This window comes from Aquila chrysaetos, chromosome 4 (assembly GCF_900496995.4).
Source record: "Aquila chrysaetos chrysaetos chromosome 4, bAquChr1.4, whole genome shotgun sequence".
In the NCBI taxonomy this organism is placed as follows: domain Eukaryota; kingdom Metazoa; phylum Chordata; class Aves; order Accipitriformes; family Accipitridae; genus Aquila; species Aquila chrysaetos.
This window is the reverse complement of record NC_044007.1, coordinates 67,473,398-67,500,222: the sequence shown is the minus strand read 5'-3', so window position 1 is coordinate 67,500,222 and position 26,825 is coordinate 67,473,398. Positions and strand designations below refer to the sequence as shown.

The following is a 26,825-nucleotide window of genomic DNA, read 5'->3' as shown; positions in this document are numbered from 1 at the left end:
AAGGCTGAGAGAGTTGGGGTTGTTCAGCCTGGAGAAGAGAAGGCTCCAGGGAGACCTCACTGCAGCCTTTCAATACTTAAAGGGGGCTTATAAGAAAGATGGGGATAGACTTTTTAGCAGGGCCAGTAGTGACAGGACAAGGAGTGATGGTTTTACACTAAAAGAGGGTAGATTTAGACTAGATATGAGGAAGAAATTTTTTATGATGAGGGTGGTGAAACACTGGAACAGGTTGCCCAGAGAGGTGGTAGGTGCCCCATCCCTGGAAACACTCAAGTCAGGTTGGACAGGGCTCTGAGCAACCTGATGCAGTTGAAGATGTCCCTGCTTATTGCAGGGGGGTTGGACTGGATGACCTTTAAAGGTTCCTTCCAACCCAAACCATTCTATGATTCTATGAAATTGAACTCCATGAAGGAATGTGTTCCTGCAATAACGAAGATGCTACTTGTTTGACACAAGGCAGCTATACCTGTTGGCAGGTGGCATGGGACACAAGAGAAAAGTCTCTGAAACCAGTTGCAGCGGTCACAGCTATAGACCAAAAGTCAGTCAAACCTGGGAGTGCCAAGTGGCAGACCCCAGGCCAGTATCAGTACAGAAATTGCACAGTGAAGCTCTTCATTTCCAAAGCTAGGAAGATCTTTGGAAAGAAGAAAGATAAAAAGAGAATTAAGGAGAAAGCAGTGATACAGCTGAAACTGGCTCAGCCAAGTGACGGAAAGAAAACTGAGAACAACACACTGCTGATAGGAATTGCACCCAAGAGATAAGGCAGGCTTGGAGTCCATATTACAAGATACCACCAGCTTAAAAAAAATTCCCTACATGATAGTACTTGTGTATAAGAACCAACAGACGATCATCTCAAAAATTTCACTGATTTTGGTAAGAACTGAAAATTGAAACAGAGCAGTGAAGGGCATTTACAAGACTCCAAATGCTATCTACAGCTCAGGAAACCTTTAGTAAATAAATGCTGAAAAGCATTTCCTATCTTAACTTGGTCACTACTCCAACTCTGTTTCAAAATGCAAGAACCATTTCCCCAATGCAGGACCCTGCACAACAAGAAGCAGGGACAGGAACTGTTCCCCAGAATGAAAAATAAGAAGGGAATGTGTAGGCAGAAAGAGCATCTAATTTGGGCAGAGATCATCCATCTGCTGTGTGCCACTGGGATATACAGTAATGGCAGTAAAATCCCAAAGGGAGCGAGAAATGGGAAGAAAGAGCTCTCCACAACAACCTCAGCTGAAAAGGTCTTAACTTGAATTGACAGAGTTGTAGCAGTAACATTTGCTAGCAACGTTTTTTTCTACAGTTTCAGAATTTCAGTTGCACTACACTTTCTGTGGAAAAAAACCTATGGTAGTAACATTTGTGTAAATAATTTCTGATAATTTTTAAACGTAGATAATAACTGATCAGTCCCACGGAGTTTTAAATCAAAACTCTGGCAGACACCTGTGGTAGACAATAGTATTTTTCCCCTTTAAGCAAGAAGGTCTACTATGTAATTCAATGGATAAAAGTGTATGGCACAACTACTAAGCATATGCCATTAGAAACTACTTAAACCATTCAATAAGTATGAGAAAGAAAAAAGGAAGTAGTCAAAAGGAATGAAGAAGGAAAGTGCATCTTTTCTGATGCACAAGCAAAACAATTACAAAAGGAGGATTTTAGGGAATCGAGTTTGTATGGTCTATAATAAATTGCTTTGATGCCTTTTTGTTAAAATTTACATGACAAGATCCAAAAAGTTATTTTAGTGAACGCAAAAAGATACTATGACAGCTCATACTAACCCTGGTTTAGCACAAGTATTTAATGCACAGAGACAGAGAAATATTTCAGGTATGACAGTCCACAACACAGCAGTGAAAAGGAAAACGGACACTGGGGAGTAAACTGTCTCACTTCTTTTCTTTAGCTCCATGTAAGCTTGATCTGATTAGATAAAGTAGACATCTAAAGCCAGGCATTCATGAGCATGTGGCTCAGAAGCGTGGGGAAAAGAAAACGTAAGTAGGGACCACTGACAAACATCATGAACTGGTAAGTGTTTCTCAGTTAGCATGCCATTTTGATTTTTCCCTATTATTTTACCTGACTGCCTTATAGGTTCTACTCTTTCTTAGTACGCTTTTGCCAGTAGAAAGAATCAAGAATTTTTATTTTAATATGGACTAATCCATCAAATGAGTTTTTTAGTTGATTTGTAACCATTTCATTCCGAACAACGTGATAAAAAAATCTGTATATATTTCACGACTGGTTTTACTCTGCAAAAATGAAAGCAAGTAATATGCTCCATTACATACCAATCCCCTAGAATAGATTACATTTTCCTCATATAGCATCATGTTAAGACAGAGAATACCTTTGCTGTGACATTCTCCTTTCTTCGTCTAAACAGAAATGTCGTGTATCAATTTCTAAAAATATGCTAATTATAAAGCCTCAAATTAACTGAACTGGCCTTACATTTGTGTGAAGAAAAGTAAACCTGTGTTTTCATGCAACGGACCTGTATTTTCAGTGAATATTCTAAGTAGATAACATAAAACTAAACGTTTCTTTTTTTCTGAATTGGGAAGGGTGTTAAAAGGGTTATTAGCTTTTTGCTGACAGAATAACATTAACATATTTTCAAAAAATAACAAAAGATTTTTTCTGTAATATACTAAGATATAACAAATACATTAAAAAAGCCTAAACAAAATAGTATGTTCACCTCCGTTATGTGCAAGTTTGTGTTCCAGCTATATTTCACATGTTAAGAAATTAAACCCTACCTCCCTTTCCCCTTCCAAAACCAGTCAAACACAGAATTAAATGCAGTCTCTTTCCTGAAAGCCGAGAGATGGAGATTCTCCAATCTGTTCATCTGTTTCCAGTTCAGCTGCTGTTGCTCCTTAATCTTTTCCTCTAGTTTCTACTAGCACATTGACTAATGTCTGAATATTTAGTTCTAGAAAGGGGAGATAAAAACATTTACAGTTACTTCTATTTGACGTTATTTCACATAATACAGCAGAGAGAATGTTAAAGTTTTACTATTAACTAGCTACCTAGTTAATTAACTAATTCTAGTACCATAAGAATAGTTTGCATTTGTCCAAACTCACGCCTAATAACAGCTATAAAGTAGCATATGCCCACCTCCCTTTAAATCCCTCGTATAATCTATTTCCAAAGAAGAATCTTTTATTTTGAATAGTGTATCACTATTTTTAACGTTAAGGAATATTTCTACAATAATTGGAAAAAATAATTTGTCATATAACAAACCAGCTCTTTAATAACATTTCTCTTTTGTTCTCTCAAAGTGTTTGATCCCTTTGGAGTACTTTCATCTATTATAATGCCATCCAAGTTTGGTTCTGCGTGCATTCCAATATTTTTTTTCTTTATGCCAATACCTTCCCTCCCCATAGTTGCCACCCCAACAGTACAAACTCTGATCATGATATAAGATGCTAGTTAGCAAGATGACCTAGGACAAAACTTTCAACTCAGGAAATTTTTGTGCTATCAAAATTTCCTCCCACTCACAGCTCTATTTAGTTGTCAAGAGGCAAAGTCTCCTCAGAGAGGCAATTAACGCCATTCCTCAACTGATACGGATGTTGAGCAAAATGAACTCAACTCTGCTGAACAGGGCATACTATCTCTGCAACACACAATCTCCTGCTTATGTTAAAGCAACTATGTTGATGTAACTCATTTTACATGAGAACTAATCACAATCTTACTTTGAAGTGCTGGATAATATGGAGCCAACTGTTTGAGCATCCTGGTCATTGTAGGTACATCCTTTCCTCGTAGTCTATTCAAAATGTTGGGAGTAAGGCCAACAGCATCTTCATCAAACATCTTATCTGAGCTTCTGAATTGCTGGTAATCTCTGTATGAACCACTGCCTGAAAACGAATACTGATGTGAACTCCAATCACTCTTGTAGCCTGACTTCTGATGCCTGAAACCCTGACACCTAGATTCCTGGTTCCAGCTAGAGCTCTGATGGTTCCAGCTAGAGCTCTGATGGTTCCAGCTAGAGCTCTGATGGTTCCAGCTAGAGCTCTGATGGTTCCAGCTAGAGCTCTCATGGTTCCAGCCAGAGCTCTCATGGTTCCAGCCAGAGCTCTGATTCCAGCTAGAGTCCTCGTTCCACCTGGAGCCACCTCTTCCTGAAACAGCAGAATTTGCAGAAGATATACAAGTATTCACAGACTCATCATTCTTGTAAGAGGAATAGCTTTGCAAAAGATAGTTTGTGGAATATCTTCCAGATGAAGCATATGAGGCAGAAGAATTGGGATAGGATAATCTTTGATCACTTACACTTCTTGCTTTTGTACACGCTTGTTGATTCCTCCAGTTTGTACTTTCCCCGCCACACAAGATTCTGTTATCAGGGAGCTTACTTCCTCGCACATCGTTGGACATACATTCTGCTGAGTACTCACTCACTGGACTTGTCTCGTAGGAAGAGGCCCCACCAGCTGAATTACTGCCAGAAGCAGATCGGCTGAACTGTCTCAGCCATTCGCTGATACCACTGGCAGGACTTCCAGTCTGGAGAGCAAAAGAGTCCCTGAGCACAGACATCATCGCAAAGTCATTAGATCTTAGTCCATAGGAAGATGATCCATCATCTGTTTGGTAACTGTATGAGTTAGCAGGAGCAAAAGAAGCAGCTGCAGAACACTCTTCATACTGAGACAAAAAACCTTGATTCCAGTTAGAATTTCCTGAATAAATAAATAAATAAATAATTGGCACTAGAAGTTGGCAAAATACTAAAATATCAACTGAAAACACAACTACTTTGAGGTTTTATGAAGTGTTCTTCTCCTGTTCTTTTCCCATTTCCTGCCTTTACATCTTACCTGAGTCCAGCATCTTTTCACCCAAAAATCCGCATGTTAAATAGGTTAGGAAAGGTTACTGCTTGGATTTCCAACAACCGTTACTGCTGTAATACTATTCAGTGAGACAGAAGTGTTCTTAGAGAGTCAAGGTTGAAGTCATTAAGGCTTCAGAAAATATTATCCTGAACTGACTCGGAGGGGCAAAGACACACAGTACTCTAGCAAAGAAGCACTATGGCTGGCCATAAAAGTAATTTTTCACAATTTGTGCAGTATTAAGAGTAGACTTAAACTAGTAGAACAAAACATCTAAATTACCTTTGGATTTTCCGTATGGCTTATACTGTTTTGGGATGCTTTTCTTTCCTGGAAATTCATCCTGAGATATTGACATCAGGGGCCTCAGACTGTTAGTATAATTAACCTAGATAAAGCAAAAGGTCAGAATGTCTGTTTTTAAACTCAAGTCTTCAGCATTCTTAAAAAAAAATAGCAAGTTCCCCATAGAAAGCAGAATCGCAGAAAGCAGAATTAGCAGAATACAATTTTAGGTGCCAGCAAACTCCATATGAAGGATGTGTTGTTTTGTTGTTCACAATTACCATATTAAACCACAATTTTCAAAAGTATTATTTGGAAGCGGTATGTGTCTGGAGAACAGAATGAGGTGTCTGGGGAAGACAATGTCACCTGTTTCAAATTACTTTATTGCACCATATCCCTCAACATCACCTGCCTGAAATATAAAACTGATAGATATGCAAATCCTGTCTCTAGCTGGGGAATGCAGAATGGAAGGCTCAGCTACCGCCTGAGATTAAACTACAGGAAGAATTTTTTACTAGCTCATGAGAACTGCGTTATATTCAAATGCATGACATTTCTGAAAGTGTAGCATTCAAAAAGGTGGTGGTGGCATTTGCACAAAGACAGTTACCATAGCTCAGCTCACATGGAATATATTATTAATGCCTAAGAAACCAGCCTGAAATACCTTTCAGAAAAACACATGCTGAATTTTGTGAACCAGTAGCTGCCAGAGATGATGAGCCATTTTTGTACACATTCTGGTCCTTCTTCAGACCCTTTTTTCTACACGTATTCAATTTTTATGCAAAGAAGCTATGGAGGTTTGTAAGGGCCAACAGAAAGACAGGAACATCTTGCGTTCCTTAGTCTTAACAGATTAAAGCTCTGAATAGGGAGCAGAGCTCCAAGTCACCAGAAAGAAAGACTTATCTACATGCCCGCAAAAAAAAGAAGCGACACATCTGGGTAGCAGTTAAAGCCTGATTAACCTTAGAAGAAAAGCCATCAAGCAAGGGACCGACTGCAAAGGAAGGATGACAACCAGACATCATGAAGCAAAATAGTGCCCCAAAGGGGAAGAAAGCATGCAAAAGAAAACCAAAACAGATGGAAAACTAACAGAAATGTGCCAGGCAATTAATGTATTTGGTACTTAGAAATTGTAAAAAAAATTAAAGTATATTTAACTGGGGGGGTTTTGACCTATGCCTGAACTATTACAGTTTGGCAGGGTGTTAACACAATGAGTTCAACCACTCCTTTCGTCCCAGTGGTAAAACAACTCTGGTCAAGGTTAAGCTACTTACTGCTGCTTTCTTTTCACAAAAGGCCTTCAAAGCTTCTGTGAGTTCCTGCGTAATATGAACAACAAGTGTTGCTTCTGAGTCTGAGGTGATGTGAAAAGTCTCCTGTTGAAAAACATGGTTAGAACTGGTCATTAGGATGCCGAAGGTCATATACACAAACAGATCAGAGTTATACTTTGATTTTGGTATAACCAAGTTTATATGATTAGTTGATATAGAAGACATACATAATATACATGTACACACACACACACATATGAAAAAATAAAATTGTGAACATAATTATGGCCTGATAAAAGGTAAAACATAAACCTGGATGTCTGTCCCACTCCCATACTGTGAATCATGAACATTTTGTTGCAGATGGAGAAGGGCACAAGTCCTAAATTTATGATGTCTGTGTAGAAAATTGAATAAGAAGTAAGCTTCAGCATCATCAGATGCCTTTGATTCCCCCATTTTATTAACAAAAAGATGAAAGTTTCCATTATAATTTTCCTATATGTAATTTTGGCAATAAGAGATACCAAAAGATACCAATACAATTCTATAAAGCACAGAACAATTATGGCTACCTGTCTTTTTAATGTCCAAAGAGACTGATTAGCAAGTAGATCAATTTATAAGTGATTACAGTAAGTTGAAAGAATATAGACAGTCTGCTGTAATGAGTAGCTGTGATTCCTGCAGATAAAAATCAATTAACTGTCTACCAAGCATTTTTGGTAGTTTACGGATTATCGGCAGACTTGCTTTTTCTCTGCCTCTTCCTAAAGTCACAAGTAACCACAGTTTAAAAGAAAAAAAAGAAGAAAAACTGAAAAAGAAAAAAAATCTCTTCAGTTGGTAACAAAGTATACATCTCAAAACTTCTACTTGTGATTTCAGTGTATAAACACAATTCAGACTCAAATGAAATTCTGTAATTGCCTTAGCTACAGAACATGACTTTCAGGGAGTAAAATGGTGAATATAAATGGTCAGATATTTTCACAACATAAGCCCAAAAGACAAACCGAGGCTTACTATGCCACTCCTAACAGCAACTGAACTGATAAAACTTCCCCACTCCAACGCCAGCAGCTGTGCTTCAGGATCACCCAGTTTCACTTGGCTGTCTGGTTCTGCAGCACCAGCACTAGCCACAGCATCGCAGGCAGCGACAATCCCATCTCCTTCTCATCAACAATCCCATCAGATATGGGCAGCCAACGGCACTTCAGCAACATCAGTGCTGCTAACACTGCTTGTCAGGGTGGCTCCTCAGCAAAGGGAAGAATGATCCAGAGGACAGGTAGAGAGCTCGCGTTTAATCCAGCAAGTTGTTCTGAGCTGACATTATGCTACAGCTGCACTAGCTTTTCAAAGAGCAGAGTCCATTAAAATAGAACTCAGAAATTAATGCTGTGGTCAAATGAGTTTGATCAGTAATCAGAGGCTCCTTCACAATATTCATTGCATCACACGGGTGAAGCTGCACGACTCTTATCACAATTATTTTACATACATACCAAGAACTCTAGAGCTTTCTGTTTCCGAACAGGATCATTCTGTGGGATTGTAGAATGGGGAAGAGAAATTAAAAGACTGAATACTACAGTATTTGTTGCATCATCTTGTACAAAACAAGACCTTTTAATCTTTTATCCAACAACAAAAGTCAACACAAAGAAAAGATAGTAATTTTAGGTCACAGCCATAAACATATAACATTAGAGCCTCAATAGTAATTAGGTTGCAGCTACTACAAATACAACTGCATTACTTCCAATACCAGGAAGAACACATTTCACATCTAAGCTACATACCTACAAGAGCTATCTTTCCGAGGCTTTCCTTACTCAGGTCCAACCTCATGTTTAAAAAAAGTCAAGTGCCCAGCTGCATCTAGCATAGTACTTGACCACCCTGAGGCCTAAAAGAGCAAGACATCACCACAGAACACATCAGATTGCAAAACAACCTCTGCTACTAACACAAAAATGAGGCAGTTGTCAGTGTTTGTGCCCTGTGCTATTCAGGACCAATACTTGAGAGATAATTTTGAGTTTCACTCAATTTTTCACAACAATTTTTGAGTTAAAAAAAGGATTGTAAATCTTTAGCTGTATCTCAAGATTTAAACCAAAACCTTCAGTATAGAATACCTCGGATCTGAAGAGAGGCAAAACAGAGTGGTGGAGACTGCAGCACAGGTTGGGAGACCTGGCCTGCAGACACTGGGTCTGAGACTCTCAGTGACTTTGAATAGGAATTACGAGAGCTAAGGTGGATGAGCAGCCTGATGTACTGTATCCATTTCCCCTCTGCTGTGATGAACACAAAACTCTGGTCATTAGGTCAATTATTTTGCTTCTGCAATAATATTAATAAAATAGCAAATAAAGCCAAAAAGTAAGAGTTTTTCAGAAAAATGAAAAGCAAGCATAAGGAAACTGCTACAACATAAGACACTTGCAGAGTTACTACCTCTACGTACCTCGTGCTTACAGTAATCTTCCCGCCTTGAAAAGAAAGAAATGACAATATTAAGATGCATTCTAAAGATTACTAAAAAGTTAGGTTTACTCATAGTACCTAGAATCCAAATATTTCAATTTCCAAATTTGTATCACTTACCAGTACAGAACATCTTTTTCTATGGCATATTTAAAATACTATTATTTCTTAAAGGTCCTTATTCTGACTGACTCTCAAAGAGATCAGTAGTACTAATGAACTTCTTTACAGATCAGCTAAAGGAGATGACTAAAGTAATGGTGTTTTTTTTCTTCCTATATGAACTGAGGTGCCTTTTATACAATTACTCAGGCAATGGCACCCTAAATAAAGTGGTAACAGCTTGAAATTTGAATTGCAGTATCTTTTTGTACGAGTACATCACACTGCTACTGAACTGCCTAACCAGCGCAATATTTCAAAAGCCATAGCTACTATTTCCTCATGGACAGGAAGGAACAATTTACACAAGAGGAATAAGTACAGTGGAAAAACAATATAAAATATTTTCCCCATACGTGATGATGTTTGTTACAGAAAAACACATCTATTTAATAAGTAAAGAGATCTCAAAAAAAAAAAATCTATTTTGATTCCCCTGTGGGGGTAGTATTCTCACCTTGCTTTCTTCTTTGATGGGGCTAGAAAATTAAGAAGAATTATTAGCAACATCATATGGTTTCTACCATATTACTGCAATAGAAGCATTATACAAACAGAACAGTTACTGGCCCTGAAGTGGCTGCAGTTTCTTTAAAGGGCAGGATTCAGCAGCTTAAACTTAGGCACATACTGTCATTTTAGAAACCACCAGGCATCCTTGATGATAGGTGCATGGGAGACTTGTGCGCTAACAGCATTTATGTTCAGGCAGCTGAATCCCACACAAGAAGTCAGTATGGATTGAACTGAGGTAGGCATGTCTCCTCTACGCAAAAAAGTGAAAAGGTTTGGTTGGTTTTTTTTTTTCTGTGAACATACCAGTGAACCTCAAAGCTGCACGTATAATAACTGAGTCTCTAACAAGAAGCAATGGAGATTAGAATATCAGCTCTCTTGCGAGTACAGTGTATAAGCATGAGGAAGGAGGGAAAGCTCAGTAAAACAAGGTAGTCTAAGACAGTAGCTATGCTTCAGAGAATCAGGTACTGCATGGTACATAACTTATCACTTCTTAAATATTTACGAGCAACAGGGCAAGTAATAATTCTCAGGACAAATGACATCTTTGCCCCTACAATATGAGGCTGAAAGACTTGTGTTACTGTTTTAACCACCTGGTGTTGAAGACATGCTGATGAGTTGCAACAAGAAGTTGCATTGTAGGTCCCAAAGTTTTCCAAATGTCAGGAAAGAAAAGGACTGCCACCATTTCACAGAAGATATCCAATGAATTAAGAATCATGGAAACGTAGGATGAGAGGGACCTCTGCAGGCAGAATGATGGAATCACAAAAAAGCTTAGGTTGGAAGGGACCTCTGGAGGTCATCTAGTCCAGCCTGAGAGGTGAGAGAAAAGCACCACAGAAGCGGTAAGTAACCGAAATCAAACAATTAACTGTAAGATGACGACACTGGCAATTAGAATAATTTTCCTTCAATTATTCAATTTGTGCTGTCTTTCCAGTAAGCTTCCAAAATCCTCCATTTGAAAAGAAGATGGGTAGAGACAAGGAGTGCTACTCAGTGGTTGGAAACTTCACCCTACTCAAGCTAACACTGAAGTTCTGCTCACTTTGACAAAGACTAGCCTCAAGATTAGATCAGGCTGCTTAGGCCCAAGTCCAGCTGAGTTTTATAAGTCTTCAAGACAGCAGTTTCCCACCTCTTTGGGCAGGCAATTTCAGTGCTTGACCACTCACTGTGCAGAACTTCCTGAATGTTCAATCAGCATTTCCTTTATTGCAGCCTGTGAATGTTGCCACTTGTCCCTTCCCTGTGCACCTTCTTGAAGTCTGGCTCCTCTGTAGCCATGGTTTAGGTAGCAGAAGACAGTAATTAGATCCCTTCCTTAGCTGCTGCCTTCTCCAAGGTAATCAAACCCAGCTCCCTGAAGTTGTCCTCCACATCATATGCTCTTGTCTCCTCATGATATTTTGTAGCTGGTGAGTCCTCTACTGACTCTTTCTCATGTACACAGGACACAGTATTCCAGAAGCAGCTTAATGAGTCCTTAACAGAAGGGAATAAGCACTTCCCTCTATCTGCTGGCCACACTTTTGCTAATGCAGTCCCATATGCTGTTGGCCTTCGTTGCATCAAGAATGCATTGCTGATTCATGTTCATACTGTTGTATATCAAAACCTGCAGGTTCATAAGATTTGCTCCCTAGCCCAATAGTATCCAGTCTGTATCCAGCAGGGTGTTGCTCCATCCCAGGTGTAAGACTTCACAAGTACCTTCGCTGAACTTCAGGAGATTTCTGACAGCCCATCTCACCAGCTTGTTGAGATCCCTCTGAATGGCAATCTTGCTCTACCACATACCAGGCATTCCCCCAATTTGACATTAACTGCAAATTTGACAATGGTGTATTCTACCCCATTATCCAGGTCATGAATGAACATGTTAAACAGTGCTGGCCCCAGGAGAAACCACTGAGGAATGCCACTAGTAACTGGCCAACACACTTAAAATCACTGACAACTACTCTTTGAGCCTAACAGTTCAGCCACCTTTTATCCACCCCGTAGACTTACCTTATCTCTCCAGTTTGGCTATAACATGGGAGACTGTGCTGAAAGCTTTGCTAAAGTTAAAATTACATCCATCCTTCTTCCCCTGTCCACAGAGCCAGCCCATGCCATTGCAAAATGCAATCAAGCTGGTCAAACCCACTTTGTCTTTGGCAAATCCACACTGGCTCTTGCCAATCACCTTCCTGACCTTCACACACCAGTAAATGACATCCATGAGGACTTGCCCCATAATTTTTTATAAGGTCTGGGACAGCATGTAGCCCCGTTTTACTTTTGAAGATAAGCACATTTGGTTTTTTTCAGGTCCCCAAGGAACTCCTCTGATCACCATGACCTTTCAAAGACTTTCTGAGGGAGCAGACAGCTCCCTCAACACCAGGAGCATCCCTTTTTGTCGTATGGCCTTGTATATGCTCAATTTGCTCTTCCCTAAACTGATCCTTCTCTACAGTGGTTAATACTGTTCTCTGCTAAACTTTACAACTACACACAAAGATCTGAGAGCAGACCTTCTCATTAAAGACCAAAGCAAAGAAAGCTACAAATATCTCAGCCTCTTCCATGTCTTTCATCACCAGGCTACTTGCTTGGCAGCAGGCCCACACCTTCTTTTGCTGCTGTCACACCTGCAGAAGCCTTCCCGTTGCCCTTCATATTCCTTTCACCTCCATGCAAGCTTTGCCTTCTTATTTTTACCCCAAATATATCTGCAATACTTACACATTTCTTCTTGGCAGCCTGCCTCTGCTTCTGTTCTCTGTATGCTTCCTTTTAGCATTTAAGAACAGCTAGGAGTTCCGTGCTCAAACACACTGGCCGCCTGCTATGCCTGCCCATATTCCTGGACAGCAGAATGGATCACTTCCATTCTTTGAGGAGGTTCTCCTTGAAGACTGATTAGCTCTTTTGGGCTTCTTTTCCTTTCAAAGCAGTCTCTCAAGGGATCCTGACTACTAGTTTTCTGAAGAAGCTGAAGTCTGTTCTTCTGAAGCCCAAGGTCATTAGTCTGATATGTAACTTCCACATTCCCCAAAGCGTTTTAACCTGTATCATCTCATGATCACTCCAGTTAAGGCTGCCATTGACCATCACATTCCTGACTCTTTTCCTTCTCTGTGAAATACTTCCTCTTGTTGACTCATCCAGCACCCGCATGAAAAACTCCCTTTTGGATTGTTTGCAACTTGCTATTCTGCTTTTCCAGCAAAAATCCACCCCCCCAAGAAAACTGGCACCTGCAGTTGGGAGGTTTCTTCCCATCATGTAAAGACAGCCTTGCTACAGACTGCCTGTTCAAGAGGGGCAGACATCTACCATGATGTTGTTCTTGTTGGCCTTCCCCCTAGTCCTGACCCATAAGATCTCAACAACCACCAGCCATGGCTCTACACAAAAAAGGCGCTGTTGCATCCAGCACAACTTCTACTGTCATCTTCTATGCCATCTTTCATAAGGAGCCCATATCCACCCATTACAGCACTCCAGTCATACAGACTATTGCATTACATCTCTGCAATTCTGATGGCATCAGCTCTGTGACCACACGGTAACTTCCAGTTCCACCATCTAGACCAATTTCTCCCTTGAATCAAGACTACTGCCAACATAAGATTCTAGTTTTGTATAGCCAGGTCTTGAAAACCTCTGAGGATGAAGAGTTCGCTACCTACGGATAACCTTTTCCAGTGCTGTACTACCCTCTAGGAAAGAAGTTTTCCCTTGAGTTCAGCCTCTCGAGCTGCCATCTGTGGCTGCCATCTCTTGTTACATTGCCTACAATTACCAACAACTTTGGCTTTATCATCTTTGTAGCAGTCTACAGATGCTTGAAGGGCAGTTATAAGATTCTAAGATCACCCCCTACCCTCCTCTTTCCCATTCTAAACAAGCCCAGCTGCCTCTAACCCTCATCCTAGGTACATGCTCTTGACACCTGAGAATCTTCATAATCTTCTGCTGGACCATCTCCAATTTCTCCATCTTCCCCTTAAACTAGAAGGAACAAAACTGGACACAGTATTTCAAGTTTGGTCTTACCAGCATCAAATAGTAGGGGATAAGACTGTTCAGTCTACTGCCTGTGCTCCTCCTGAAGTATCACAATATGAGATCTGCCTTATGTGAAACGAGAGCGTTCTCTTGGCTCATATTCAGCTTGGCATCAACCATAACCACCAAGTCCTTTTTAGCAAGACTGATCAGTCTGTCACTTCCCATCCTGTACTGACACATGGAATTACCACTTCCCCACTGAAGATACAGACAAGCTTCTCCAGGTATCTGCTACAACTTCAATGAAGCAATAATTCATTCTGAAAAGCCTGTTCCAAAATAGCAAAGTAAATCTCTGGTCTTATTTCCAGTTTGCTGCTGTATTCTGTAGCAGCATTAAGAGTAGTTTTTAGAAAGGAAAACAAAAAAATTATGCAGGCAGAATTCAGAGACTAAATTATACCAGAACTTGTATATATATACATAAAAGAATACATATTCTTATCTTATTTTTGCATATGATCTCTGCAGCAGCCAAAATTTGGTGTTTATGTCTGTTTTGCCACTTGCAAAGTAGTACATGCCACCAAACAGCCTTTCTTAATCATATCCTCAAACTCACTCTTGCTTTCAGAAGGGAGCTTTGAAGCTGGAAGTCATTCTCTGCCAATATGATCTAAAGACACACAGCTGCTAAACCAGTAAGAATTATTTTCTTTTTTTGGAATTCACTTGATATTGCCCTTACCACCTAACCAAAGCAAACTTTAATACTGAATGACACAACGCGTTTGCAGCTAACTTCACTCTTGTCTGTTCCTCCAGTTCTTCATATCATGTAGGACTAGGTGGGATCGCTCTTTTTGATGTTCTAGTTTGATATCTGAGCATGTCCTCCGGTTCTACAGAAGTCAGTAAGTGTTGATGTCAATTTACTCTGAACTGAGAATTACTGAGCTAGATTGCTGGGTCACATTCCCTCTTCTTCACAAGAGAGACAAATGGAGCTCAAAAAGGGTCTCTGCCACCTTGTTTTGCAGACCAACATTAAAAGGTACAATCCACAGAAGCCACCAATGATCAATCCAAAAAAAGCACTGCTATGGTAGGCACCTACAGCAGGATTCACAGTGACAAACTCTTTTGATCTATGCAACCTTCACCCATTTCAATCAAACCTACCTTGTCACTGATATTAATATTAGGGTCAAAAGGTAGCAAGTAGGTATTTCGTCAGGTTGGCATTGTTAAGCATCAAAGCACATCTACAGTAACAAAGGACATAACTCAAACATACTATATGAGGGAAGATGCTGGTTTTATGTTTGAGGGTTTGGTTTCCATTGCTTGTTCCAACGCGCTTGCTAAAGAACTGTAACTTCCACTTTTACCAGTGATTCAGCATGTATGTCTTTTGATGACTGAAATGAGGTGGAGAAGGCTTTATCAGCTTATTCAGAGAAACCCATCAAATACCATTTTTCCATACTTTTTCACTTTCCTTGATTAGCAAATTACTAGTTAATCTAGTTATCTTAAATACATCCAGAACCAAGCAGTTTAAAAATGTCTAAGAAACACTGTATGACTAGCAATTCCCTTCTTCCCTCATTTTGAATTCACAAAAACTGGAAAATCTCTGAAAACATTTTCTGCTATTACAAGTTGAATGTTTTAAATCAGTCAAACCCTTTGAGTTCAGCTACTAATTCAAATTAGGCCAAATATCAATTACGTCAAATCTATTACATTCAAGTAATTCATAGACTTACGTGAGGTACTTGGTCTTACGTAACCTTCGATCTAGGGATAGAAATAGTTTCATATTAGATTTTCTGATCAAAATTTCCTAACAGTCTCTAATGCAACTGCTTTTAGAAATGGAACAAGTACTTTTATTTATCCCAGCATAGTGTAGCCCATAATTTTATAAATACATAATCTGGTAAATGTAAATGAAATTTGAGAGAAAATTTGCTTACCTTTGAGAAAATTTAAGTTGCAAAAATCATTGAAGTAAAGCAGTAAAATTTCTGAAACACTGAACTCAGATTGGACATTTTCTCCCTAAAAACCCTAACTTCTTAGAAATAAACAGCTTTGTTTTTTCAGAGAAATTTCAATACTACTGTTCTTTTCTCCAGATTTTGTAGGGCAACTTTAAGTCTTAGTTCAATTTAATACTACATTTCCTAGAAACACACAGAAACGTAGTAAGCTTTGACAGCAGTATTTTTAAAATTTACTAGGTCAAACATAAATACACTGATAAAAGACACATTACCAGATACTTTACATTTACTTCCAATTACCTTGTACATTTTTAATCCTTCAGTCTTCTCTAGCTCCCCTGCTATCCGTCTGAAAAATGAGACTTTGCATTCTCTTACATCCGTTTTCTTTTTCTTCATTTTATCTGGAAATTCTTTAGACTGTTGACAAAAACAGCTTGAAATGGTCAACATCAAAATTCATCACAATATTAAAAAATTGGCACATTTCACCTTTCAGACAAGCTCCCAAAAGACTGGTAAACATTGTATTGAACATTATGAGTTAGTTTCTTCTCTGTAACACAACTAATTAAATCTTAATGTTAAAAGTTGCTTAAGTAGTCTTCAAAACAAAAAATGGATACTATGCAAAGCTTGCTACCAAAAGGTAACATCCTCTGTACCATACCCAACAACGCTATGGGCACGCTGAGGAATAAGAAGGAACCACAATGTTCTAGGAACCTGATCTTGGAGGCAATCAAAACACTTAGGAACAGACTTTGAGCAGATACAGACACGTGCCTCTGGAATGCAATTCCTCAATAGCTTACAGCTTCACAGCTGTTCATGTTGATCTGACCCATGAAGAGTCAACCATACAAGTATTAGCAATTTATCATATGGGGGTTTAACTTCAAACTTGATGCAAGTTATTTATAGAAAAAAATAAAAGGGGAGTATCATAAAGAAATTGTGATCAAAATGCGTCAAAATTACTCACGATGTACGCTCTTCTGTGTTTATATCCACTAAGATGTTCTATCATAGGTGCCATCTCTGTATTCAACCCACACAGCTTGCATTCATAATGCGGCTCTTTTCTTCCTTCAAATCTGATTTCAACCACATGTTCTAAACCTGTAAAAGCAAGAGTTACAAATATCTATATTTTAGTATACACTACTAAAAACAAATGTATTCTCTTCAATGTTGCTCATTAAAAGCCAAAATGAATAAATAAAAGTATTCAATTTTCAGAATTTCAACACTTATTCAGGATCACTTCAACACTTCTTCAGACTTATTACCCACATCAGTTAAATTTGTCTCTTTACAATGCTGTATTCTGAAGGAAAAGCACTGTCTATGGCAGATTTGCAAGCCCACCAAAATAAAATATTTCATGTACCTTTATTCCTGCCTGGGATATTTTCAAGAAACTAAGAAAGAGCCTTCCATTCAATACAGTCATGTAAGACAATTCATGGAGAAGTGCATATAAAAAAAGAGAATGAGAATAGGAAATGCCATGTAAGTGTCTAGATTAAAAAAAATGCATTTAAACTACTTAGTCAAACGTAATTTGGACAGTGTCCAAGTAGCACAAAGCACATGTATGAAAGACAATAATCACTTCACAAAATTGAGTCCTTCATAATCTAAAAATACTCCATAAATGAAAATGGCATTTTTCTTCATTTTTCCTAGAAGTGACTGAAAGACTATGCTTTAGAAGTACTCAGAAATCTCTAAGTTTGAGGCTTATACCTAGCATGAAAAGTTTTACTCTGAACAGCTTAAATGTAACAAGTGTATAAGCAGCTCAAAACAAACCAGGAACAGCTGCAGCTGTTCCCTATTATCATAATTTCCAATACTGTGTATTTGTGATGGGTTGACCCCAGCCAGCAGCCAAGCACCACATAGCTGCTAGCTCACTCACATACACACCCCTCAGCAGGATAGGGAGAAAATAGAGCAAAAGTGAGAGAACTCATGGGTCGAGATAAAGACAGTTTAATAGGTGAAGAGGGGAAAAAAAGAAAAAAAAAAAACAAAACACCAAGACAAAACATGTGAAAACCAGTCACTCACCTCCCCACAAGCAGACTTATACCCACACAGTCTCTGAACAGTCACCTTGGAAGCTAAATCCCCACCTGTCCCCCTCCTTTTTCTTCCTTTACCTCAACTGTGATTGCTGAGCATGACATTATGCCATACAGAATATCCTTCTGGCCAGTTTGGGTCAACTGTCCTGGCTGCATCCCCTCCCAGTCTCTTGCCCATCCCCAGCCTACTCAAGGGGTGAGGGCTGGGGATCCAGAGTGAAAAAAAAGTCTTGAGGTTGTGCAATGCTCAGCTAAAGCCAAAGCACCAGTATATGTCGTCAACACTGTTTTAGTCACAAATCCAAATCATACACGCTGCTATGAAGAAATTCAGCTCCACCTCAGACTCACTACGGTATAATACTGCTAAATCTTAAGTCCAAAAATAACCTATTACCAAATGAACTGAGTATACAAGAAAGTAACACTTTGCTATTCACCTTTTTCTATTAAAAATGCTTATAATAATAAATTGCTACACTTTTAAAAATTAATACTGTATGGAGAGTAACAGCAAGACAATTCACTAACCAGAGAAATTCTCTTCTAATACTGGGAATTTGCTACAGGTCTTCATCAGGGAACATAGTCTTCTAGGCCACCAGCACATACTAGGAACACTAAGGCCACTGACAAGCAGCATTGCTTATCCTGTCCTAAGGGTTGTCTAATGTAGCAATTAGAAAGAAAACCTTAAAATTAATCTCGTTACTTTCAGTATTCCCAAAAACAGTGAGGAAAAATACCTCACTAAACACAAACACCTGTATATCCCACCAAATGGAAAACCACAAAGCATCAGCAGATGACACATCACCAGTGGCACAAAGTCCAGTTGGAGGCCAGTAGCTACTGGTGTACCCCAGGGGTCAATACTGGGTCTAGTCCTGTTTAACATCTTCATTAATGATCTGGATGATGGGGCAGAGCATACCCTCAGCAAGTTTGCTGATGATACAAAACCGGGAGGGGTGGTCAATACACCAGAGGATCGTGCTGCCATCCAGAGGGACCTCGACAGGCTGGGGAGTTGGGCTGACAGGAACTTCATGCAGTTCAACGAGGTGAAGTGCAAAGTCCCGCACCTGGGGAGGAACAAGCCCAGGTACCAGTACACGCTGGGGGCTGACCAGCTGGAAAGCAGCTTGGCAGAGAAGGACCTGGGTGGACACCAAGTTGAAGACGAGCCAGCAATGGGCCCTTGTGGCCAAGAAGGCCAAGGGTATCCTGGGCTGCATGAGGAGGAGTGTTGCCAGCAGGCTGAAGGACACGATCCACCCTCTCCACTCAGCACCAGTAGGGCCGTGCCTGGAGTGCTGTGTCCAGTTCTGGGCTTCCCAGTACAAGAGATATGGATGTGAGAAGGGCCATGCAGATGATGAAGGCACCAGAGCATCTCTCCTATGAGGAAAGGCTGAGAGAGATGGAATTGTTTAGCCTGAAGAAGGCTCAAGGGGATCTCACCAGAATGTGTAAATACCTGAAGGGAGGGTGTAAAGAAGATGGAGCCAGGCTCTTTTCAGTAGAGCTCAGTGACAGGACAAGAGGAAATGGGCACAAACTAAAACATAGGAGGTTCCCTCTGAACATCAGGAAACAATTTTTCACTCTGAGGGTGACTGAGCACTGGCACAGGTTTCCCAGAGAGGTTGTGGAGTCTCCATCCTTGGAGGTATTCAAAAGCTGTCTGGACATGGTCCTGAGCAACCTGCTCTGGATGACCCTGCTTGAGCAGGGGGCTAAGACCAGATGACCTTCAGAGGTCCCTTCCAACCTCAACCATTCTGTGATCTGTGAAAAGCTTCTTTACTAAGATGGTTTCTTCGCAAACGAGTTGTCTTAATTAAGGTGTATAAAAGAGGTGGCCTTTATAGTACTCAATGTAATAAGTTAAACTTCAAAAGGTGTAAGAGATAAGAGATATCCTATAAATTATTCAATATGCTTACAGAAAATGAAACAATATCTAGAATTCCACCTTTTATTTCAAAATAAAAGCCTTTTGGTCACAAATTCAAAGACATACCGTTTAGAAAACAAAAAACATACCAACTAGCGGTTCATCTCTTATGGGATCATTCATAAAATCCTTCAGACAGGTTATGTCCTTTGTGAGTCCTCTCTTCACTAAAGTAAAAAATATGCAGATAAAGAGATATTACACATTTGACAGTTTGCACATAATTTCTATGATCTTAAAGGAGTTTCTAATGGAGACTTAAGGGGGAGAAAATTAATTTGCACTCTGAAACGCATAAAGAAAATGCGCAAGATCTCAGTCACTCACAAAGAGATTCCAACACTCTCTGTTTTCCAGAACAATTTTACATGCAAGGAATTAATGTCTTCAAGAAGAAAATCAAATAAGCAAAACAGACCTTCTAACACAATCCAATTTTCTGAGGAAAGATACCAAGGCCACATTCACAGCATGCCCCAGACCATGTCAATTCTCACATATTAAAAAAGAAAAAAAAAAAAAAAACAACAAAAAAAACAACCCAAGCCACCAACCTCCTCCTTCCCCTAAAACACTAATACTCGTATAGCATAGTAACGCTGCTTGTTTGGAGTCTTGAAGTTCAGGAATCATTGCCTTAAGTCTAATAAAGAACACATAATCTTCACTAATATAGCAAATGCCTCTTGTACTCTGGGCAGACCAGAAGCTGCACAACCACAGTTAGTATGTTCCTGAGTCTGAACTAGCAGTATGTCAATCAGGGCTCTATCTAGCTCCTCACTGAGTTTGAATAGCTTGGTTTTTGCACCACCGAAAACACTTTTGAAGTATTCCTGGTCAACTCAGAGCACCAGCAGAGTTCAGCTATATGTATCTGCAAGCATATTCAAGTGTTGACCATTATAAAAGAGCATGCTGAAGTGCTGAAATACATATTTTTAATCTGAGAAAAAAATGTGCAGAAATAGAACTCATCTTCCTAATTACATACAGCTGTATTTTTACTGACTGATGAATTTCATAAGAGTCATAAACACTGCTAGTTTCTTCAAATCGGAGCCAATGAGTAGAAATACCACAAGTACTGAACTGTTACTGTTTCCCCCTAGGATGCCACGTTATGGTTTAAGAAAAAAAAAACCAAAACTTCAGAAGGATAGGGAATTCTGTGCTTGTTCTTAAATATTTATTCCATTAGGAATATGCTTGTGCTGCCATCAAGTCAAACTCCAAGGCTGCACACAAAAAAAAAATAATTCACAAAGTTTAGCATTAATTTATACGGAAAACCTCTTGCAATTTAATTGTGGTAGAAAATACCTGATAGGACACCTCCTGCCACAGGAACAGTGTGGCCCACTCCCTCCAAAACTTCACAGTCTTGTTAAAATCTTTCTCTGCTGGTTTGTTTTTTGTCTGAGGTGACATGCAGCAGTAGCATAGTGTGAGAGTCAACATGTAACAAGTTGGTGCCACATAATCAATCTCCATAGACAGATTTTTACTAACACTTAAATGTATTATGCAGTTCTCATGCATTTGTGTGCCTGTGCAGTAGCTCTCAGTGTGAGCTGGCTGTTCCCAAGCTGACAATGAAAGGCACGTGGTCTTTTGAGCTTAATATGGAAAGATCCATGCAGAAAAAAGTTAAAGGACTCTACAAGGTAACGGCCTTTCTTCTTGCTTCCTAACATACAAATAAATATTCTTGTCTTAGTATCATCTTGATAACAAACAACCCATACTGTTCTTGGTTTATATGCTTTTGTTTTGTCAAACTTTCACTGTATCATATGTGTACATACATGCATGCTGCAAAATTTTCTGTTGAAAACTTCTCCGGCTAAAAAAACATTAGCTAGATTAATTGATATCAGATGTTATCAGATGAACAGGAAGACAGAAACTATGCCTCAAGTTTGCACGTCTTTATGTAAAAATACTTGTAGCTTCATATTCTCCTAAGATCTTTTCTTACATAAATTAACCAGTGCACAAAAGAAAAGAAATGGTTCAAATGTCTGGTAACTTGCATTGCTTCTTCCTAAACCATAATCAACCACCTGCTTTGGTCATCCTTAAAAGAAAACCACTGATTTCAAAGTTGTACCTGAAAACAACATTAGCTGATTTATATGCAGCTACCTGGTCTCTGTGTTTCATACTTCATCGGAGTTTGGACCGGATCTGGAGGACCTAGGATAATAGTTTGACAGTCAGTCTACTTCTTCTCACTTACTTTTATTAAGTACCTAGTAGATTATCCAAACAAGTTAGAGAATTGAACAGTTATCTTCATTTTAAAGTTTAATATAGGCTCAGTAATAGCAGTATTCCATCTTGGTACACTTTCCTTTTGTAACTTTACTGCTCTAAGCAAGAAAAAGTCTTCATTTCCACTCCCCTTCCCCACTAACACAATACACCAAACACATGAATGTCATAGAAGTTAAAATTTTATTTGATTTTTAAGTGCTCTTCATACTGCCTAGTTATTTTAATTATTTTAACTATGCAGTATTGTGCATGACAGTCGATCTGTGTTACAGGTACCCAACAGAAAACTTCTGGTCTAAACATTTAGAGCCTAAACACAGTCCCAGAGACAATTCATAAAGTCATTAAACTGCATCTTCTTTTACATAGGGTTCTGCATATATTCTTAATCACTCAGAGCTTCAGAGTGAATTTTTAGATGTGATTTTGTAAAGGCACTTCCACTCTCTTCCTTTGGAACTTCCTTCCCTTGCCCCCCTCTTCCCTCAAATCCATAGACACAGACACACCACAAGTGTGCTTTAACGATGTTCTCAGTATTTTCTAAGTTGCAGCATTCATGATTAAAAACAAGATGACACACCAGTACTCATTTACTGGAAAGAGTGAAAGTTTAAGCTAAACTACATATACACTCATGTAATTCCTATTTTTGAAGTGAAGAAATTTTCCATAGTCATGGCAAATACATATTGTATACATCAATGGTTTTTGCCTCTTTCTGCACAAGATAAGCAGTTAAGAGAGAGGTATCAAAGCTGTAAAATCAAATCAAAGTTGTAAACATTTTGCAAACAACTCTGCAATATCAGCATAAGGGAGGGGTATGAGAAAGCATATCTCCCTTCATTTCTTACAATAAATTATCCAACTTTTTCAGTAAAAGCTTCAAAGTCTCTGGTAGCATGAACAAAAGATCTCCAGGTACTCTGCAAGTACAAAAATTACTTGATTCCAGAGTTGTTCAGTTAATGCCTCAAGTCCAAGTTAGATTCCAGGTCCAGCATCTGCAGACTGACAACATGGCCAAATGCTAAGTGACACGAATAGGTACTTGTGAAATAAGATTTTCAGTGCTTTATTTTCTGTTTACTTCTAGGAACAAATTGTATTTGCAGAGAATTGCACCAGAAGCAGTTCACACTGCAGTCTGCCTTAACATAGTTGAGACTTACAGATACGGTCAAGTTAAAAATCAAGTTATAGCTGCTACTATCACCAAAGGTAGCATTTTGGAGGTTTGAGGTGGGGTTTTTTTTGACAAAAAAAGGCATTTAGCAAATATTATCATTGCTGCCTGCAAAAGTTTAACAAAGCAATTACAATCTTGAAGACACTCTCCCATTCAGCAACAGCAGGTTTCCAGGCTAACATTTAATTCACATTTACTAGCCACATGGCTTCATAATGCTATTAATAATGTTAAGTTATATTTCTTAAGCATCTCAAAACCAAAACACAACAGTATTTTCCCTTAAAGCATATCACAGTGACCAATGAGCTAAAAATCAGCTGGACTGCCAGGCTCAAAGGGCAACGATCAACAGCCCAGCCTCTTCGTATTCAGTAAGCAGCAGAGTACCCCAGACTGATTCCAGGGCCCACAACAGTTAACATCATCATCAATAACCTGGTTGAGGATGCATAAGAACACCCTCAGCAAATTCACAGACAGTAGTAGTTTAGGGGATACAACTGATGTCACAGCTTCAGTTCAGCAGGACCTTGGGAACATTAAGGATTAAAGAAACCTTAAGAAACATTGTAAGTGTAGAGTTCTACAGCTGAAACAATCCCATTCCCAAGTACAGGCTGGGATCTGGCTGACTGAGCAGGGACACTGTCAAAAAGAACCTCAGAGTTATGATGAATGCCAAACCGAATATTGGCCAAAAGCATGTCTCCCATAAACTAGGCAAACTCCATATTGAGATACTGCACAGGCAGCATACTTCAGAACGTCTTATCCTCCATAATCTGGGACTTGTGAGGCTATCTAGTTCCGTCCTTCTGTAGTTCAAGTGGGATGTGGAGAAATCAGAGATGGTCCAGCAGAAGGGCTACCGAGATAAACAACCCAGGGCAAATAACTTGGGAGAACAGTTTTGGGAGCTGGACTTGTTTAGTCTGGTAAAGTGGAGGCTAAGAGGAGATCTAATAACATGGATAACTGAACAGCAGCTACAAAGATGAGTCAAACCCTTTGGGGATGTGACAACAGCATAAGTAGCAGCCAGAAATAGTTGCTTAGGAGGCACAGATTAGATGTTAGGATAAAATTCCTCTTTAAGACAGAGGAGCAACTACGAACTGATTAAACACAGGTAGCAGACTCTCTGCCCTTGGAGATGTCCAAGGCTTCAGTAAGCAGGTGATGATCCAGCACTGGCAGTAGTCCTGCTTCAATCAGGAAGTAGAAAAGCACCTAATCAGTCTCAGGAAATCCCTTCCAACTAATGAATTTATTTAGTAAGGGATATTTTCCAGATACTAGTTGTCTATACAAACAAAATAAATCCCTGTCCTTTCAATATTCAATGACACTATGCTGAACATATTTCTTTGTTCTCCACTTTTTACATCTATATATGTATTTGTAATGCACATACATTCCTAATGACTGCCAGAAATAAAACAGCTATGTTTCAAAACTTAAGGACAGTTTCAGACACTGTCAATCCAGTTACTCAGAGGAACAAAGAGGTACTGGACTCAGCATTGCAAATTCACTTTTGAATACAAGAGGTGAAGTACACAAACACTCTATATTCCATTTTATGGGGGAACTCCCCGAGAGAGAGGTGGAAAAGGAGTTGGAGTAGTGTTCAGTCTTAGTACTTCTATTATTACGGTTTCTGAAACATTTTCTCTTCTAGTCTGTAACTCAAAAGAACTTCCAGGTTTCCTTTCTTTGAAAAGGTAACAGTAGTTTTACACCCCAAAACTTTAGGCGTACTAATCAATGCTTGACAGACACTGAGCATGGAGGGACACGTTAAATAAATTTATCTTGTATCATAAAGCTGAAATGCTGATCAGGATACTGATGAGGTTGTCATTGGTGAACTCAAGGCAGAATACATGACATTTGTGCTTTCACTGCAGAAAGAACTCGTAGTCAGTGCTGTTAAATAAATGCAGCTTATCTTCAGATCCAATTCCTCCCCTTGACTCCATGCTTTACAGAATGACTATAATGAAGCTTTCTTTACTCCTGGTGCTACTTAAAGATTTTAAGTTGAAGAACATAGATGCAGGTTGCTAGATCCAGCAACTAAACACCTACAACATCCCTTATTACACTTTTCATTTGTATCATTGCAAGAGGAGTACTGCAAGCTAACTGCAATACAAGAAAAATTCCATAGGCTGTGCAAAAAAATTCCATTAATACACTCTTCTTTGTGCCAAATTAATTTCACCAATAAAGCTAGGCAGCCCAGAAATGGCTTTAATAGGGCTCATACTCCATACTATGCCTCCTACGTGAGCTGCCTTGTTTTAGTAGTAAACCACTGGATTTTGCTACTGCCCAAGGAACATTTGCCTAACAACTATATTGGCATTCCCCCATCATTTAATGCTCCTTGCTCAAAGTAAAAAGTTTTCCAAACTTGTCTGCTTTGGGCAAAAGGTGCCAGGAAAGAAAGCAATGTTCAATCTCCTCCCCTCCTTATCCCTGAACAAGCACGTGCAACTGCCTCAGCTAGAGCTGAAAGCAGTCTTCCATCTGTCCAATTCTATCACTGTACAACAAAATCACAACTAGAATTTATATACTTAACTGAGCTTTGGTTTAACTCTCTTAGTAAAATCCTAGAATTTCAGGATCTTCTCTTCCCACATCTTCCATTAAGTTGCTCTCCTCCAAACTGTTGGAGAGCATGCAAAAAACCACCCCAGATATCCAATTCTGTCATTACCACAAAAATAACTTGTTGATAGGTTTTGCCATATGGAAACTCACATGGTATCCACGTGTCTTTCTTACAGAAAATGGTATGCCTCCAAACACAATCATCTGGCAACAGATGAATTTCCTGACTTAACTGACTTCAAAGCCAACAAGATTGTACAGTTAAACAGTCAGGTTACTCACGGTCATCACTTCTGCATTATGAACAGTTACTTTTGATGAGTTCACAGAGGATACTATACATGGCATGTCCCATTTGAAAACACTCAGAATCGAAATCATTTGTCTTTTTTAATTTTGGTTTACAAATGATAGCAGCATTGGTGGTGTTCTCCCTACTGACAAGAAACTTTTTTTAAATTCTGCAGCAGGGAAGAAATTGCAGATGTTGGTGTAAAACATTTTAAATATGTCAAACCGCATCCTCTGAAGTCCTTGTTCTTCTTTAGACACTGTACATTTCAGATACTCATCAGATTTCGTCCCAAGTGATTTCCAAGAAAACTCATCCTTCACTTTGACAACATCCATACTTTTTTGTTCCTGGCTCTTTGAACTCCAGCTCTGTGAAATGCTGCCACATTTCACTCTCACTGGAGTACTGGATAACAGGAGCATTAGAATAAGATTGCAGATCCAGCAGCAATAACAGGAGCATCTCATTAATTTATATTCTGAAATAATACTAGACTCATACTTTACATAGTGCACCTAATTTAAGAATATCCATACTTTCCATGCTCATTCACAAGACTTCACTACTTTACTCCACAAATGCAGTATAATTCTTGTTCATGCTTACTATATACATCTGCAAACTGTAGAAAAAATAATCAACAATTTAAAATGAAAAAACAAAGGCCTAGCAAATTCA

At 39.1% G+C, this 26,825-nt stretch overlaps 1 protein-coding gene across 15 annotated transcripts in view; it reads right to left on the bottom strand.

The window, feature by feature from the left end:
* Positions 1 to 1,807: 1,807 nt before the first annotated feature.
* LOC115340232 overlaps positions 1,808 to 26,825 on the bottom strand; it is a 35,019-nt gene continuing 10,001 nt past the window's right edge. For 14 of the 15 annotated variants that reach the window (XM_030011482.1, XM_030011485.1, XM_041123014.1 and 11 more), the window contains 12 exons: positions 21,904 to 21,954; positions 19,845 to 19,922; positions 16,685 to 16,821; positions 16,000 to 16,119; positions 15,460 to 15,490; positions 9,615 to 9,636; positions 8,976 to 9,000; positions 8,008 to 8,046; positions 6,497 to 6,598; positions 5,199 to 5,304; positions 3,762 to 4,760; positions 1,808 to 2,977 (listed from right to left, as the gene is read on the bottom strand). In XM_030011482.1, coding sequence (XP_029867342.1) covers positions 2,922 to 2,977; positions 3,762 to 4,760; positions 5,199 to 5,304; positions 6,497 to 6,598; positions 8,008 to 8,046; positions 8,976 to 9,000; positions 9,615 to 9,636; positions 15,460 to 15,490; positions 16,000 to 16,119; positions 16,685 to 16,821; positions 19,845 to 19,922; positions 21,904 to 21,954 — 1,766 coding nt within the window. In that variant the 3' untranslated portion in view covers positions 1,808 to 2,921. The remainder of the gene's footprint in view (positions 2,978 to 3,761; positions 4,761 to 5,198; positions 5,305 to 6,496; positions 6,599 to 8,007; positions 8,047 to 8,975; positions 9,001 to 9,614; positions 9,637 to 15,459; positions 15,491 to 15,999; positions 16,120 to 16,684; positions 16,822 to 19,844; positions 19,923 to 21,903; positions 21,955 to 26,825) is intronic. The other variant, XR_005932198.1, reaches the window with a different exon arrangement.